The 15100-nt window shown below is 45.9% G+C and overlaps 1 protein-coding gene across 3 annotated transcripts in view; it reads right to left on the bottom strand.

Moving 5' to 3' along the window:
• The window catches only part of ABCG5 (ATP binding cassette subfamily G member 5), a 24891-nt gene extending 9823 nt beyond the window's left edge, over positions 1–15068 (bottom strand). For 2 of the 3 annotated variants that reach the window (XR_003551291.1, XM_014592151.2), the window contains exons 1-7: positions 14969–15068; positions 10515–10647; positions 8961–9100; positions 8084–8213; positions 6569–6782; positions 6267–6472; positions 4654–4792 (exon numbers count right to left, since the gene is read on the bottom strand). Coding sequence is in view for 2 of the 3 variants with exons in the window: in XM_014592151.2 (XP_014447637.1) it covers positions 4654–4792; positions 6267–6472; positions 6569–6782; positions 8084–8213; positions 8961–9100; positions 10515–10635 (950 nt within the window). In the remaining variant the exon portion in view is untranslated. The remainder of the gene's footprint in view (positions 1–4653; positions 4793–6266; positions 6473–6568; positions 6783–8083; positions 8214–8960; positions 9101–10514; positions 10648–14968) is intronic. The other variant, XM_014592153.2, reaches the window with a different exon arrangement.
• Positions 15069–15100: the final 32 nt, after the last annotated feature.

Here is a 15100-nt window from a genome sequence, read left to right as displayed (position 1 = left end):
CAGCAGGCGTATTGTACTAAGTAGACCCATTCTGCTACTTTGCCTACGTGGTTCCTGGATCCCTAGGGTCTCCTCATTGCATGTGAGGTTCTAATGGTATCATCATGACTGATAGAAATCTTTTCTTTAAATTAAACACTCCCCTCCCCAGTTGTACTCTCCTTAGTGCACAGCAGATGGACTTGCCTCCCATTTTATGAATGTATTTAAATTTTTGCCAGAGGACTTGTGTACTTGCTGGAGAGAGACCGAGAGAGAGAAAGTGAGAAGGCAACCTCTGTGGGGCACAGGAAAATTGTAATCCCTCCTCCATCTCTCTCTCCTTTCTTTTGGGCACGCACGCAGATCATCCCGTGTGTTTCTCAAGCCTCCAGGTCTGGGACTCCAACTGCATAGTTGGCTGTGTGGAATTCAGTCACCTTAACCACCAAGCCATGGGCTGGCTCTATTTTATATTTTATGAATTTCTTAGCTTCGTCTTCTCTATGTTTTCTATTCTCTCTCTTATCTTTGCAAGCATGACCCTTTCTATTTGTATCCTTGATCCCATGTTAAAATTTCCCTATCTCCTGTGTTGTATTCTGTGAACAATCTGTGGTAGATCCGACTTGGGCTATATTTCATGTACTCGCAATTGAACACTTTTTGTTGGCTTTACTTTTCATATCCTACAACAGTCACTCTTTGAACCCGATGATCATTTAAGCAACTGCCTTCTGTATCCTACGCTGTACTCTGATGTTCTCAAAACAGCATCTGCTTCCTCCATCTCCCTCCTCACTCCCCTGTAAACTCGACCTGCATCCCCAGCGCTCCTGGAGCTCTTAGGAAGATGCAGGTGACCTCACCTGCACTTCACTTTTTTTTTTTTTACCTCTGCAGTGGGGAAGGGGTCTAAGCCTCTTTGACGGTCTTCCCCCTCTCATCCTCTGTGATACTGCACAGTCCTCTTCACCGCCTACCTCCCTGTCCTCTCCTCTCCATCCTTCAGTGGCTGTGTCCTCTTCCCACCCTCCCAGTATGCCTGTCCTCAGGTTTTCTACTCAGACTGTCCTCCCCCTTCCTTACCTTTCTTTAGACTCCATTCCTAGTCCTTTACTCCTTACTCCTCTTACCTTTTTCTTCCACTCCAGTTTATCACCCAAACCTCAGATTTGGGGTGTTCTGTAGCACCTGAGATGCAGTGTGTTCAAAACCAAGCCCATTCACTTTCCCTGACAACTTGATAAGGCTGCTCTCCTCCTCCCATTCCCTCAGGCTGAAAACTCGGGCATCATCTGTGACTTTCTTTACTCCAACAAACCCATTCCATTTCTGAGCCTAGTTGATTGTACCTTCCCAGCATCTCAACGTGATTGCCCTTTGCTGCTGCTGCTGCTGCTACTCTCTCCACTTAGGAGCCTCTGCTCTTCCCACACTATTGCAAAGGCTTCCCACTGAGCCAGCCACCATCTCTGCCCTGCCAGACTCATCCTTCAGGGTCCAACACAGACGGGCTGCTCCCTGGTTTGAAATCCTCTCCTATGTCCCATTGTTACATACGGCTCAGCCCCCTGGCAGTCAGCAGCCCCTTACTGGGCTCCAAGGGCTTTCAGTCCAGTCCTTCATTCCCCACAGTGCAGCTGAACCTTTTCTCAGAAAGAGTTTATGGGTTTTAGCCTTTGCTTGTTTGTTTTTATTTTTTGTTTTTGTTTTTGTTTTTGTTTCTGGAGAGCATATGTACTTTCCAGAGGCAGACAGACAGGGAGAAGAGAAAGCATCTCCCATGGGGAATAGTTATACTACAATCCCTTCTCCTCTGTTTCTCCATCCTGTCGGGATTTTGGAGACACGTACACACTTACCTGGTTTGTTTCTCAAGTTGCCAGGTATGGGACTCAAACCATGCAATCAGTCATGTGGGTTCTGCTGTCTTAACCATCAGGCCAGAGCTGGCCTGTGTTTTTACTGTTGAATTTAGGCCCCTGCTCTTTCTTCACCTGGAACAGCCTCACTTCCATGTCATTGAGATGTTACTTTGTTCTCAAGTTCTTCTTCTGGACTCCCTCTCCCAACCCAGCCAAATGGACTCTTGGTCTCCTTTGTAATTCACTGAGACAATGAATGTGATATAGGGAAGATATCTCCCCTGTGCCTCAATTTCCTTATCTACAAACAAGGATAATTGTATTATGGCTAGAAGGAGTTCATGCATTAATATAGTCAAGTTCTTAGTGCCTGACAGAAAGCCAGTGCTCAATACATATTAACTGTCATTGCTTTGTGTTCCTCAGCATAGTGTTTGTGCTCCTATATAATACAGGTGGAGCATCTCTAATTCAAATATCCTAAATCCAGAACTGTTTGAGTGTTGACATGACACAGCCAGTGGAAAATTCCACACCTGACCTCACATGCAGTCAGAACACTACATTTATAAAATTACCCTCAGCTTATGTGTACAAGGTGTGCATGAAGCATAAATTAATTTCATGCTAAGATTTGGGGCCCAAACCCAAGGTATCTCATTATTTATATGTAAATAGTCCAAAGCCCCCAAAAATCTCAAATCTAAAATACTTCAGGTCCCAAGCATTTCAGATAAGGGATACTGAATCATCTAGGAGCAAGTTTTAAAATTTGACCACTTCTGAATGAAATAAAGTTGGGCAAGAATGCTCCTGGATCATATATCACTAACCAAACCCCTTATCTGAACCTGCCCTAATCCCACACTTTCCTGAATTAAAATCATCTGGAGATTTGCTTTTGGCCACAGTCCATTATCTGCAATGCATTAGGGCCAGACATTTTCCCAATGTGGCGATTTACTGCCTTTGGAAAGGTGTCCCACTTTGTGGACCGTACTTGCTGCAGTGGGATCCATGGCTCCTCTCCTAATCAAGCACACTAGCATTTCTGCTAAACAAGTGTGTTCATACGCCTTATGTAGGTTCTGGTTAGACTTAGCCATTGAGTTCGGGTCAGACTGTGCTGCTATTATAGGAGAGTGAAAAAACACACGGTTTTCAAAGATGTTTAAATTTCAGAACTGCAAGCGTAACAAGCAATACCTTCAGTTTATTTCTCTTTGAATCCCCGATAGCACCCGGCACTGTGCCTGGCACTTAGTAGGCCTTAAACAAATATTGCTCTCATTTAATTAAAGTTTTTGCTACCTAGCTAGCAGCTGTGCTGCCACTAGAAATGCTACTGCATTTTCATGTCTGATATTTTATCAAAAATAGTCACGACCTGGATGCTTACACTGAAATATGTTTAGAAGTGCCATTTTCTCAAGTCCCACAGGACAAATTTTTCTCACAGTCATTATCTCTGGGCATACTGTATCATTATCAGAATAAGTGCTTCACAAATTTTAAAATGCATACAAACCACTGAGGGGTCTTGTTAATGCAGAATTCAGCTCAGTAGGCCTCACCCCAAAGTAACATTGGCACCATGGTCCATGGGCCATATTGAGTAGCAAGGCTCTAAACTAAGAAACCCTTCAGTTTCCATCCAATCCTGTTCCACTCAGACGAGGTGGTTTACACTGTAGGTCCGAGATTCAGCATGTTGCCTGAGGGAGTGTCAGAGAATGAGGAGGCTTCATCAGGGCCAGCAAGGAGAGCCCCGGGGTCCTTGCCATTGCCCTCCTGCTAACACAGAGCAAGTGGCCTTGCCTCTGTCACTCTGCAGAGTAAGACCTACTTCGAATCCACGCCAAGACCTTCCAATTTTTCATCTTGGAGCTTATACCATGTCCTCATTTAGCTTGTATTTATAGATAACTTAATATATAAAATTATTTGAAAGTATAATATTGCCTATCATGGGTCTCACACTTTACATAAACCCAGTGGCCTGCAGTAGACAAGGTCTCAAGAACTGCCTCAAGTTCTCTCCTGAGACAAGAAGTTGGGCACCTTCACACAAGTAGAATAAAGGGGTCAGAGAATGCCAGGGAATGTTCCCCATCTTTTCTTAAGAAGAAGCCACAGTGATTAGGAAGGCTCCATCTCCCTGTGACAACAAATCATGCAAATCTCTTAACTACACATTCTCAGATTTCTCTATAAAGTTCTAGGAAATAAAAAAAAGAAGCATTGATCAAAACCCTACAGCACCAGAGATGCTTCCTGGTTCTCAATGCCCTCTCCCTATAAAAATTCTTTAATTCCTTAAGGCCCCCTCACCTTAGCCACACTGATGTCCCAGGCCTGTTGGCGAAGCCTCAGGCAGAGTTGCTGTTCTAGGTCAGCTTCAGCATAGCAGCCTGGGAAGACCGGGCTTAGCTGCTGCTGAACAAGTGCTCACCACCCCTGTACCTGGGCCCCTCATCCACCGAGCTCCCAGCTACCTCAGAGCCCTCTTCTCTGGCCCAGGCCCTGCAATCAATGTGGGGCATGCTATTCCCTGGCACATGCAGTCTTACTGGTTTGCTCTCAGGGCCCATGTGGCCCTCAACTGAGCTATTTTAGTTATAATAAAATTAATTTCTTGCAAGACAGGACATTGTACTAGACATTGATGGGCAAAAGGCAGATTCCCTAGAGCGGAGAACTTGGAGCTGTTTACCCTGGAGCTCTCCGTCCACAGTCCCAATGGCCCTCAGTGACTCCTGAGAGGCCTGGTCCCTGGTAAACTAAATGTCCCAGGAAACCCCCTTACCAGTAGCACACACTGCTGAACATCAGGGTGGCAATGATGCTGAAGGGGAGGAGGTGCAGCATGTAGGCCAGCAGCATCTGCCATTTCTGGTACAGGCCGTCCTGGCTCTCCTGGTCACTGACGGCCCGCAGCACAGGAACTGGGCATGGGAGGTAGGTTTTGGAACAGTCAGTCACACACAGCCAAGGGAGGGTGGGCTAGACAGTCCAATTTGAGGTCTGTCCAGCCAGAGTGAGGACCAGCTGGGCAGGTTCCCTAGTCTTAGAAGGAAGTGACCTGCCATCCATAGGACAATAAACTCTCCCAGCCCAGAAATTTACCCTCTATTTTTTTGCCCTAATATGGCTGCAAAAGATAACATAATTTCTTCCTTCTCTCTAAATTGGGTTGTCACCAATTCAAGAAAAGTACATGTCAGGCCAGCCGGTGATGTGGTGCTTAAGGTGACTGGATTCCACATGGCCCACCCCATGTCTCAAGTCCTAGACCTGGCAGGCAGCTTGAAAAACATGCCAGGCTTGTGTGCGTGCAAGCTTGCATACCCACAAATCCCAAAAGAAGAAATCGAGATGGAATTGTGGTGTGACCATCTCTCCCTCAGGGGGGTTGGGATGCTTTTGCACTTTCCACTTTTTCTCTCTCCTACAAGGGCTGTGCCCTCTAACAAAAAAAAAAAAAAGGAAAAAGAAAAGCAGCACATGCAGAGGAGGCATGAATGAGTGATTCAAGGCACTTTATCCCCTTTTTGTGTGTCTGTGCAGGATCTTGGCCCTGAAAGCAGCCTGCATTTTTCACTTGCTCTCAAGGGCAAGGAAAACCTTGGTACATGCAGAGCTCATCATGGCCTCTCAGACCCATCTTTAGGACCAACTTTACAGAAGCATCCTCCACTTCAGTTACATTTTGGAAATCCCATTAGCATCCATTTTCTTGCATAAACTATAAACTTGGGCAGTTAGGTGTTGCCTCTAGATTCCTGCAGAGTTTGAACGTTAGCTGTTGGCTGTCCTAAAATAAGCTCCAGAGAGGAATGGTGCAAAGTTGCCCTGGTAGCTGGGTCCCTAGCTGTGTGTCCTTATGGCCAACCTGAGTCTCAGAAATGATCTTTTTTTTTTTTTTTTGGAGAGGTTTTTGTTATAGGGCACGTGCGCTCGCCAGACAGACAGAGAGATAGCAAGAGAGAAATCACCCCCCAGAGGGGATGGCCACACCGCAATCCCTTCTCCTCCATTCTCCTCTTGGGATCTTGGGCACGCATGCACACGTGCCCGGCGGAGTTTAAGCCACCGGGTCCGGGACTCAAACCGTGGTCGACTACGTGGGAGTCCAGCGACATAGCCATTACGCTAACTGCTAGTCCCTCAGAAATGATCTTTTGAAAAATTCTTTCCAAAGCCCTTCCCACCGGCACCTCATAGACTCAAATTTCCCTGGGTCCTCAGCCCCTCAGAGAGTTTCACCTGGTGAGCTCATTTACACTAAGGGCATGGTGACTCAATAGCTACCTTTCCCCAGAGTCTGGAGGGGGCCAGATTGAGCTCAGAGAAGTACCCTTATAATGATGGACTTTGATAAGGCGACAGCTGGAAAAGGGAGCATGCATAGGCACTTACACAGAGTCACAGCATTGAGCATGCCTGTGTACGGGGTGGCACCCACGAACTGGTAGAGGAGACCCACACGGTCCTGGATAGCACCCTTTTCCATATCATTCTGGAGCCGTAGGAGGTAGAAAATGACGAACAAACCCATGATCAGATTCTGAACAAGACGCATAATCACTGCCAATTTATTTCTCAGTAAGTTTCTCATGACTCTCCTGAAAACCAAATAACCCTGTTTTAATTCCTTTACTTTTATGACTGGTGAGTATCTAAGACCTCAAATGGGCCACACTTATATCTGTGAGGCTTACCTCAAGAGAACACCCAGTTTACAGAGCGCTCCAGGAGAATCTTTGGTTTTGAAAGGAACCATTGGTAATGTCTTCAGATGTTTTGTTCTTTCAATGTTCTCCAAAGTTCTGCGACAAATTGCTGATTCTTTATAGGCAGATTCAATCATCTGGACTCTCTTGTAGGTTTCTATTTCTCGTTCTTTGCTTTGGGTATCCACTGATGTCAGGTCCACTAAAAAGATTTTCCAAAATATATGATCCAAGTGTTACTAAATCACACGTATATATACAATGGATAATGATATATGTGTTGGACTGGCCTTATAGTATACCAGTTAAGTGCTGTACATAGGGAGACAGATCCCAGATGGCTGACCATGGCTCAAATCCTGACCCCAGAGGCTTGAAAAACATGTCAGATGCATGTGCATCCATGCCTCAAATCCTGATGAGATCGAAATGAGAAAAAGGATTGTGGCATGACTGCACCCTATTGGGAGGTACTTTCTCTCTTGCAAGTGTCGACACCATCTGAATCTGAATATATATATATGTGTTTACATGATTGGTTCAGGAGTACCAACCGTAATACCTTATCAGAATAAAACCTATCGTTAATGCTCATCTATAAAATAAAAATACTTTAAAGCTACCCAGTGTAAATGAGGATTGCACTGTGATTGGAAGAATTCAGAAGCTCATTTAATTTTTCTCTGACAAGGAATGCATGGATTTGGGAGATCTTCCACTTTATCCTTTTTTTCATTGAGAGATTTTTGCTGTAGGGTTCTTATGCTCACCCAAGGACAGAGCAAGACAGAATGCAAGAAGTCACCCCTCAGGGGGATGTTCACACCACAATTCCTTCTTCTCCCTTAGGGTTTCGGCCATGTACACACATGCTCCTGGCATGAGTATCAAGCCGCCAGGTCTGGGACTAAAACTGCTGTCCACCATGTGGGAGTCCAGCACCATAACCACTAACTACTGCACCACTTGCTGGCCCCCCTCCAGTTCTCCAATTCATTCTCTTTTTTCTTTTTCTTTTCTCTTTCTTGCTTTCTTTTTCTTTCTTTCTTTCTTTTTCTTTTTTTCTTTTTTTTTTTTTTTTGAAGAGAGAGATTTTTGCTATAGGGCATGTGCACTCACTAGAGAGACAGAAAGTGAGAAATCACCCCCCAGGTGGGATGGCCATCTCTCCTCTCTCCACTTTTCCACTCTCCTCTCAGGATTTTGCACACACACGCCAGCCTGAGTTTAAGCTGCAGTGTCCGGGACTCAAACTAAGGTTGGCTATGTGGGAATACAGCATTATAACCATTACACCATCTGCCGGTCTCCTCCACTTCATTCTAATAGGTCATTAATGGCAAGAGATGCTTCAAATTCCTTAAAAAGTAAAAACCACCACACCCCCACACACACAAAAAAGCACAAAAACAAACCCACAAGGCCTGATGTCATCCAGGCAGAAATTCTACATGAGAACGTTTAAAAAACATTCATTTTGGGGAAGGTAAGTGAAAAACTTACTATAGAAGTCAAAAGGGTTTGAGTGTTCAGGACAAGGGTAGCCGCAGCCATTGAAGAAATCAAGCATTTCCACTGGAGTACCGCAGAAAACCAGCTCTCCGCAGCTCAGGATGGCGATTTTGTCAAAGAGCTGCTCAGACAACAGAGGGGGTTAGATGACCAGGTCACAGCCTTGTGGGAAGTACATTGGCCAGCAGTCAGGTGTTGATGACCTTGGCTATGCCTCAGTATTCTTAATGCGTCCACTGGATACACTCGCCCTGCAGGTCTACACTGGCCAGCCCGGGTTCCCACTGCAGGTCATGATGCAGCTCAGTCTCAGCCTCTGCATCACATGGGGGATAGAGAACTACCGGACCTGAGTCTAAGTCCCAGCCATACACAGGGGGAGAGAGATCTTGGGCAACCTGGGATGTTTTTGTTTTGTTTTGTTTTAAATCTCAGAGCCTCTTTTATAAAAAGCAAGTAATAGTTAACTTCAAGGCTACTGGGACAATAAAATGAGATTTGAGGGAAGGAAACCTGTGTGATTTAATGGAAAAACACAGCCTTTGAAGCCAACTTGACCATGAGTGCCAACCCGTTTTTGACTATGTAATAATGGCTCGATTTTGAATCATTGCTAAGTTTCTTTTCCTCTGTAAGGTAGGTACACTGAATCCACCTCATAGGATTATTGCAGACTAAATGAGCAAGTGTGTAGGGAGTACTCGGTACATGGCAGATACTGAAAGAAGTGCAGTCCTTCCCTGTCAGGAGCAGTTGGCTCCAATTGCCCTAGTGCTATCATTAACTTTTACCCTGTCCCCACGACTCCCAGCCCGACACACTTTTTACCCATCCTTGACGGGCTGAGCAGAAGTAGAGATGCCCTCACCTTGAAGAGCTCAGAGCGGGGCTGGTGGATGGTGAGGATCACAATGCGGTCCCTGCGGGCCAGCTCTGCTAGGAGGACGACGATCTGATTCGCAGTCATGCAGTCCAGGCCTGTGGTCGGCTCGTCGAACAGCATGACCTCTGCCATCAAAGAAGGTCAGCCTTCTGAGCCTCCTCTGAGCCCAGGCTCTGTGCTTGAAACTCAGTTTTGAGCGGTCCCTTTATGGGATTGTTCTATCGCATCTAAACAGTGCGAGGTGAGAAGTAGCTGCATGCAACCTGGCTTTCAGCCTGGGCCAGGAGAGAAGACCTGACCTGGGAGGGCTCAGTTCCTTGCTCTGGAACACACTGAGGGCTTAACCCTTGAGGGGACAGAGGAGCCAGCATTTCAGGCCTCTTGCAGGGTATTATGGGCTGTTTGAGCTCTGTCCAGGAGCCCCTGACAGGAATCAAAGGCTGTAGGCTGACAGCAAGTATTTTTGAGAAGGCTGAGAAGTGGGTGGTAAAAAAGACATAAGCTGGGGACCAGCAAGTGGCATAATGGTTACATCACTGAAGTCCCACATGATTGACCATGGTTCAAGTCCCAGACCCACCCAGTGGCTTGAAATTCACGCTGAGTGCTTGTGTGTGCATGTCCAAAATCCCAAGAAAAAAATGGGGAAGAAGGGATTGTGGCGCAGCCATCGCTCCTGAAGGGCGGGGGTGGTTTCTCTCTTTCTATTTCTGTCTCTCTGGTGAGTGCAAGCGCCCTATAGCAAAAATAACTCTCTAAGTTTTTTTTTTTTCATAGAAAATGCATAGTAAGACAAAAATGCAGGATTTCCAAAAAATTGTTGAGCCAAAATAAACTCATACATCAACTTTTTCATGAGTTTTTTGAAGTAACCTTGTATATGCTTTTGAGTATATTACTCAAATATCCTACTTTTCCCCCTGCCTTTTCATAAACACTTCTAGTCTTTCCAAAAATCATCGCTTTCCCCAGCAGATGCAGTGGTACTGCTCCAGGAGGGAGTAAGGACAGACAAGGCAAAGCCCCATATTCGCAAAGGACCCTGAAGAAACACTGAAACTTAAACGCAGAACTTCCAAGTCCAAGAGCTGTGTTGTTCTCGGTGATGGAATAGCATCGGGAAGGGCAGTCGGTAGCATTGCCCGAATAGCCAGGTGCCCAGTGTGGAGAATCTCAGTGATTGCGGTGGGACTGGGAAGAAAGTATCTGCAGACACACGGAAGATGCCCAACAGCAGCTAGAAAGCCATTTTGGGTCTAGAGACTAGCAGATGGTGCAGTGGTTACATTGCTGGACTCCCATGTAGTCGACTGCAGTTCAAGACCTGGACTCGGCAGCTTAAACTCATGCCAGGCGAGTGTGTATGTATGCCCAAGATCTTAAGAGGAGAATGGAGGAGAAGAGATTATAGATAGAGTGAGTGGTCATCCCTCCTGGGGGGTGATTTCTCACTTTCTGTCTCTCTGGCAAACACACACGCCCTATAGCAAAAATTTAAAAAAGAAAGGAAGAAAGAAAGCCATTCTGGCTCTAACTTACTGGGGTCCTGGAGGAGCTGGGCTGCAATGGAGACCCGGCGCCGCTCACCACTGGAAATGCCCCCCATGTTGTAGTTGCCGATCAGTTGGTCTGCCACGTGGCTCAGACTCAGCTCCGCCATGACTGCTTCCACCTATGGGAGACACAAAGTCCGGGAAGGTGGGCTTGCTGTGCCGGCTAGTTCAATTCATGGGCCTGGGAGAGGCAGGTGCTACTTTTGAGTCACACCCTGGAGAAATCAAGCCTTTCTTTAAATTTAACTATAATCCAATTTTGTTTAAATCATAATATATGTGTCAGATTTAAATAAATAACATGAATACATATATCTTTGAAAGTCCATAGAGCAATGAAAATTGCTTACACCTGCTTCAGGGAAACTTACTAGGAAACCATGGGTGATGCATGGAACGCCTGTTTTCAGGTGCCACAGTCAGCACCCCACCCCATACAGAAAACACCCCAAAAGCATAACTATAGCTTATTTTTTTGTTTTGTTTTGTTTTGTTTTGTTTTTGAGAAACTTTTGCTATAGGGCACAGATGGAGAGAAACAAAGAGACAGAAAGTGAGAAATCACCTCCCAGGGGGATGGCCACACCACAAATCCCTTCTTCTTCTCCTCCATTCTCCTCTTGAGATTTAGGGCACGCATGCACATGTGCCCAGTGTGAGTTTGAAGTCGTCACATCTGGGACTCAAACAGTAGTCGACTACATGGGAGTCCGGTAGTGTAACCATTCTGCCATGTGCTGGTCCCGATTATAGCTTATTTTTGTAAGTAGCTTGGTTTTGAAACTTTATTATAATAAATGTCTTATATGTATGTGTGAGTGTGTATGTGTGTGTGTGTGTGTGTGTGTGTATATATATATATATATATATATATATATAATTTGCTATAGGGCATGCGTACTTGCTGGAAAGATACCTGGGGGTGGAAGGGGAGAAAGCACCCCCAGGGGAAATGGCTACCCCACAGTCCCTTCTCCTTTCTCCTTTCAGGATTTTGGGGACTTATGCACAAGTGCCTGGTGTATTTCCCAAGCTACAGGGTCCGAGACTTGAACTACGTAGTCGGTCATGTGGGACCCAGCTATTTAACCACTACACCACTGGCTGGCCCAAATGTTTCATATGTTTAAAAATCTAATTTAGTTGGGACAACCGTTTTCCCTGTGTAACCCAAATAAGTCTTAGTGTCCCATGAGGTCCAATCTCAGTGTGGTTTTGAATCAAAGAAATATAATCCAGCTATAAAAAGTAACTAAAAATAACTTCAATTTTTTACTTCAAGTCTTCAAGGATTTTAAAGAGGACCTAATTTCAACTCCGCCACACTTCTTAAAATTCTCTTCAGTCTATCTAAACTTTACAGCTCCCTGAAACTCCTCTTACTTAATTTGTCACAAATGTTTCACCTCCGGGCAGGAAGCCTCTTGTATATTTTGCAAACGCTATTGAAAATGGAATTCACTTTGAAGGGACCACTGGGATTAAGCTCAATCCTCTCTATGCTCTGTGCTTTCACATAATCGGGTTTACTCTTCATGTCAACCCCAGGGAAGGGGCAGTATTATTCTGTTTATTAGAGAGGAGGAATTAGATTCTCAGAGGAGTCCATAACTTGCCCAACGTCCTGCCGTTGGCAAGTGGCAGAGCCAGGACTGAGACAGCACCATCTGGGCTCTCCAGGGTGGCCCAGGAAGCACCAGGCTTAGCAGACAGCCCAGCAGACACAGCCCACGCACATCAGCCTGGGCCTCCAAGGACAGAAGCAGAGCCATAGTGAGGTCTCCTCTGTTACCACCGTCACTTCCTTCTTCCTAAAGTACTTCAACAGGCTTTCATGCCCTGTGGCCTGGATTTGCTAAGAAAGGACTCTCAAGTAGAGAGAATTCTGTGCTATCAGCCTTTGCAGAACCTGTAGGGGCTGCCTGTGTCAGGGAGTGATGTGGGTGGGGGGCAAATTTATCATCCTTTGATTTCAAGGTACTCATGGATTTTCTGAATTTTTATGCAGATATGTGCATTTTTCTGGGGAAAAGAGCCAGTGGCTTTCTCAGATTTTTTTCAGTGAGTTATGGGATGTAAATGTATTGTTCACTCAGAAGAACTTGTTCCTGACTTCGATTCTCCCACCCAGATACCAGTGGGGTCTTCTCCCCATTTTAGAGAACACTAAAGCAAGCAGAGAAAAAGCCTACAGAGGGGCCATGTAGCCTGGCTCCTCGCCTGCCACACACTGCTGGGGCCACCACGTCATGTGACGTCTGTATACACCAAGTCTCCCAGTGGGCTGAGCTCTGGCCTCCATCTTTTCAGACCCCAAAGGTCTCAGGAAGCATGATGGAGCTAGAGGGCCTGGGTTCTTGTCCCAGCTCTGCCATTCCCAGTTGTCGGATCTTAATCTCCTCAGGTGTAAGTTTCCTGTTCTGCAAGATGGGGATAATGTCTCCCTCATAGGTTGACAGAGGAATGACATGAGAGAGTGCTTGTGAACAGGCCCTTCCAAATGCCAGCCAGATATGAGTGCCCAGAGGACAGCCTAGTGAAACAGCAAGAACCTCGTGACACCTTCTGAGCACCCTAAACTAACCCCCGGGAAGGCTGATGGTCTTTCTTGGAGGCCAGGCCCCTGGTAAAGCCTCCTCTAGAATGAAAGCCACACTCCATAATTGTCCAGGACTCTCCACAGAAGAATACCGGTTATTCACTGAGGGCGTCACAACCAACAAGCCTGCTTCTCCAGGAGCAGTGCCCTTTGAATGAGGCACATCTACCTGTCATCGGTTCCCCAGGTGCTCCCAGGCCTTCGCAGTCCAGAGAAAAAGGAAATATGGGTCAGCAGGTGGTGTAGAGGTTAAGGTCACTAGATCCCACATGAGTGGGTTTGAGTCCCTAATCCAGCAGCTTGAAAATCACACTGGGCATGTATGCACACACGCCCAAAATCCAAAAAAGAGAATGGAGTAGAGGGGATTGCTACATGGCTATTCCTCTTGGAGGGTGATGTCTCACTTTGCCTATCTCCTAAATCTCTCTGTCTCCCTCCAGCGTACATGCAAAACTACAAACAAAGAAAAGAAGGAAAGAAAGAAAGAAAGAAAGAAAGAAAAATAAAAAGGATGAGGCAGTGTTTCCAGGTAAAATGGGGGTTACCTGTGGCTACTTCCAAATTTGGTACACTTAAACAGATTGCAACCTAGAAAGAACTGACAGTTCAGTAGTTTACTCCTTCATTAATTTAATCAGGCTAGGATGAGGGACATTCAAAATGCCTCGAAGCTGAGAAAGTCAGAGGGGAAACTAAAAGGGTTCATGGAAATGCATATTATGAATAATAATAATGCATGCATTTCAAATTTTTTGTGCCAAAATAAACTTGTCTTCAAATTTTTTGAAGTCCCCTTATCACTATTATCTGTTCAAACATAGTTTGTTTGACAGCACAATAAATAATGCCAGCCATGTACAGAATTGAAACATTTTAGTAACCATATTTTTAAAAGTAAAAAGAAACAGGTAAAATTAAACTTAGTCATATAATTTACAGCCAAAAATGATCATTTCAACCCATAATCAATTCTTTTTTCCATTACCAATATTTAAAGAAAATAATTTTTTAAAAGTTTTTGCCGTAGGGCATGTGCACTTGCCAGAGGCAGATGAGAGACAGAAAGAGAGAAAAAGTGAGAAATCATTCCCCCTCCCCTGAGGGATGGCCATGTCACAATTGCTTCTCCTTCATTCTCCTTTTGGGGTTTTGGGCACACACTCACATGTGCCCAGTACAATTTTCAAGCCGTCAAGTCCAGACACAAACCACAGTTGGCCATGTGAGAGTCCAGTTCCTTAACCACCACACCATCTGCTGGCCCCTTTAAAAACTCTTTATTTCACTCTTTTTTTTCCCTTTCCAGAAATCATGTGTGCATAGGGGAGAGTGTTTGTTTTTGTTTTGTTTTGTTTGTTTTGCCATAGGGTGAGTGCTCTCACCAGGGAGAGAGAGAGAGAGAGAGAAATTAGAAACCATCCCTGGGAGGAGGGTATGGCCACATTGCAATCCCTTCTCCATTCTCCTCTTGAGATTTTGGGCACACTCACCTGCTGTGATTTTAGAAGGCTGACCTGGGACTAACTGCGCTCCAGTGTGTGGGAATCCAGTAGCTTACCCACCACACCACCTGCTGCAATGATGTGTGTGTTTTACCCGTAGAGCACATCTCAGTCTGAACTGGTCACATTTCAGTTGCTCAAAAAGCACAGGTGGCTGGCATCCTGGACAGCGCAGGTGGAGTCTGGAGGACAGGGGTGTCAGGCAAAGGGAAGGAACCGGCCTGCGAAGGCGAGGAGGTGGGGGGAGAAGGGTGCAGAGCCAGCCGGGCTTGATGAGTCTGTGGGGTTTGTCCCTAGTGCCAGGGTCAGCACTGCCCCGGTAGTGGCTGTACCCACCTTCTTCTCCAGGACGCCGGGCGAGCGGCGGACGGCCAGCAGCGCGGTGTAGCGCAGCGTCTCTCGCACCGTGAGGCTGCTCAGCAGAGTGTCGCTCTACGGAAACGGGGCGTCAGCATCACCGAGCCTCGA

Source organism: Tupaia chinensis, unplaced genomic scaffold, assembly GCF_000334495.1.
Source record: "Tupaia chinensis unplaced genomic scaffold, TupChi_1.0 Scaffold000661_1, whole genome shotgun sequence".
Taxonomy (NCBI): Eukaryota; Metazoa; Chordata; class Mammalia; order Scandentia; family Tupaiidae; genus Tupaia; species Tupaia belangeri.
The sequence above is the reverse complement of the archived record's forward strand: the minus strand, read 5'-3'. Positions and strand labels throughout refer to the sequence as shown.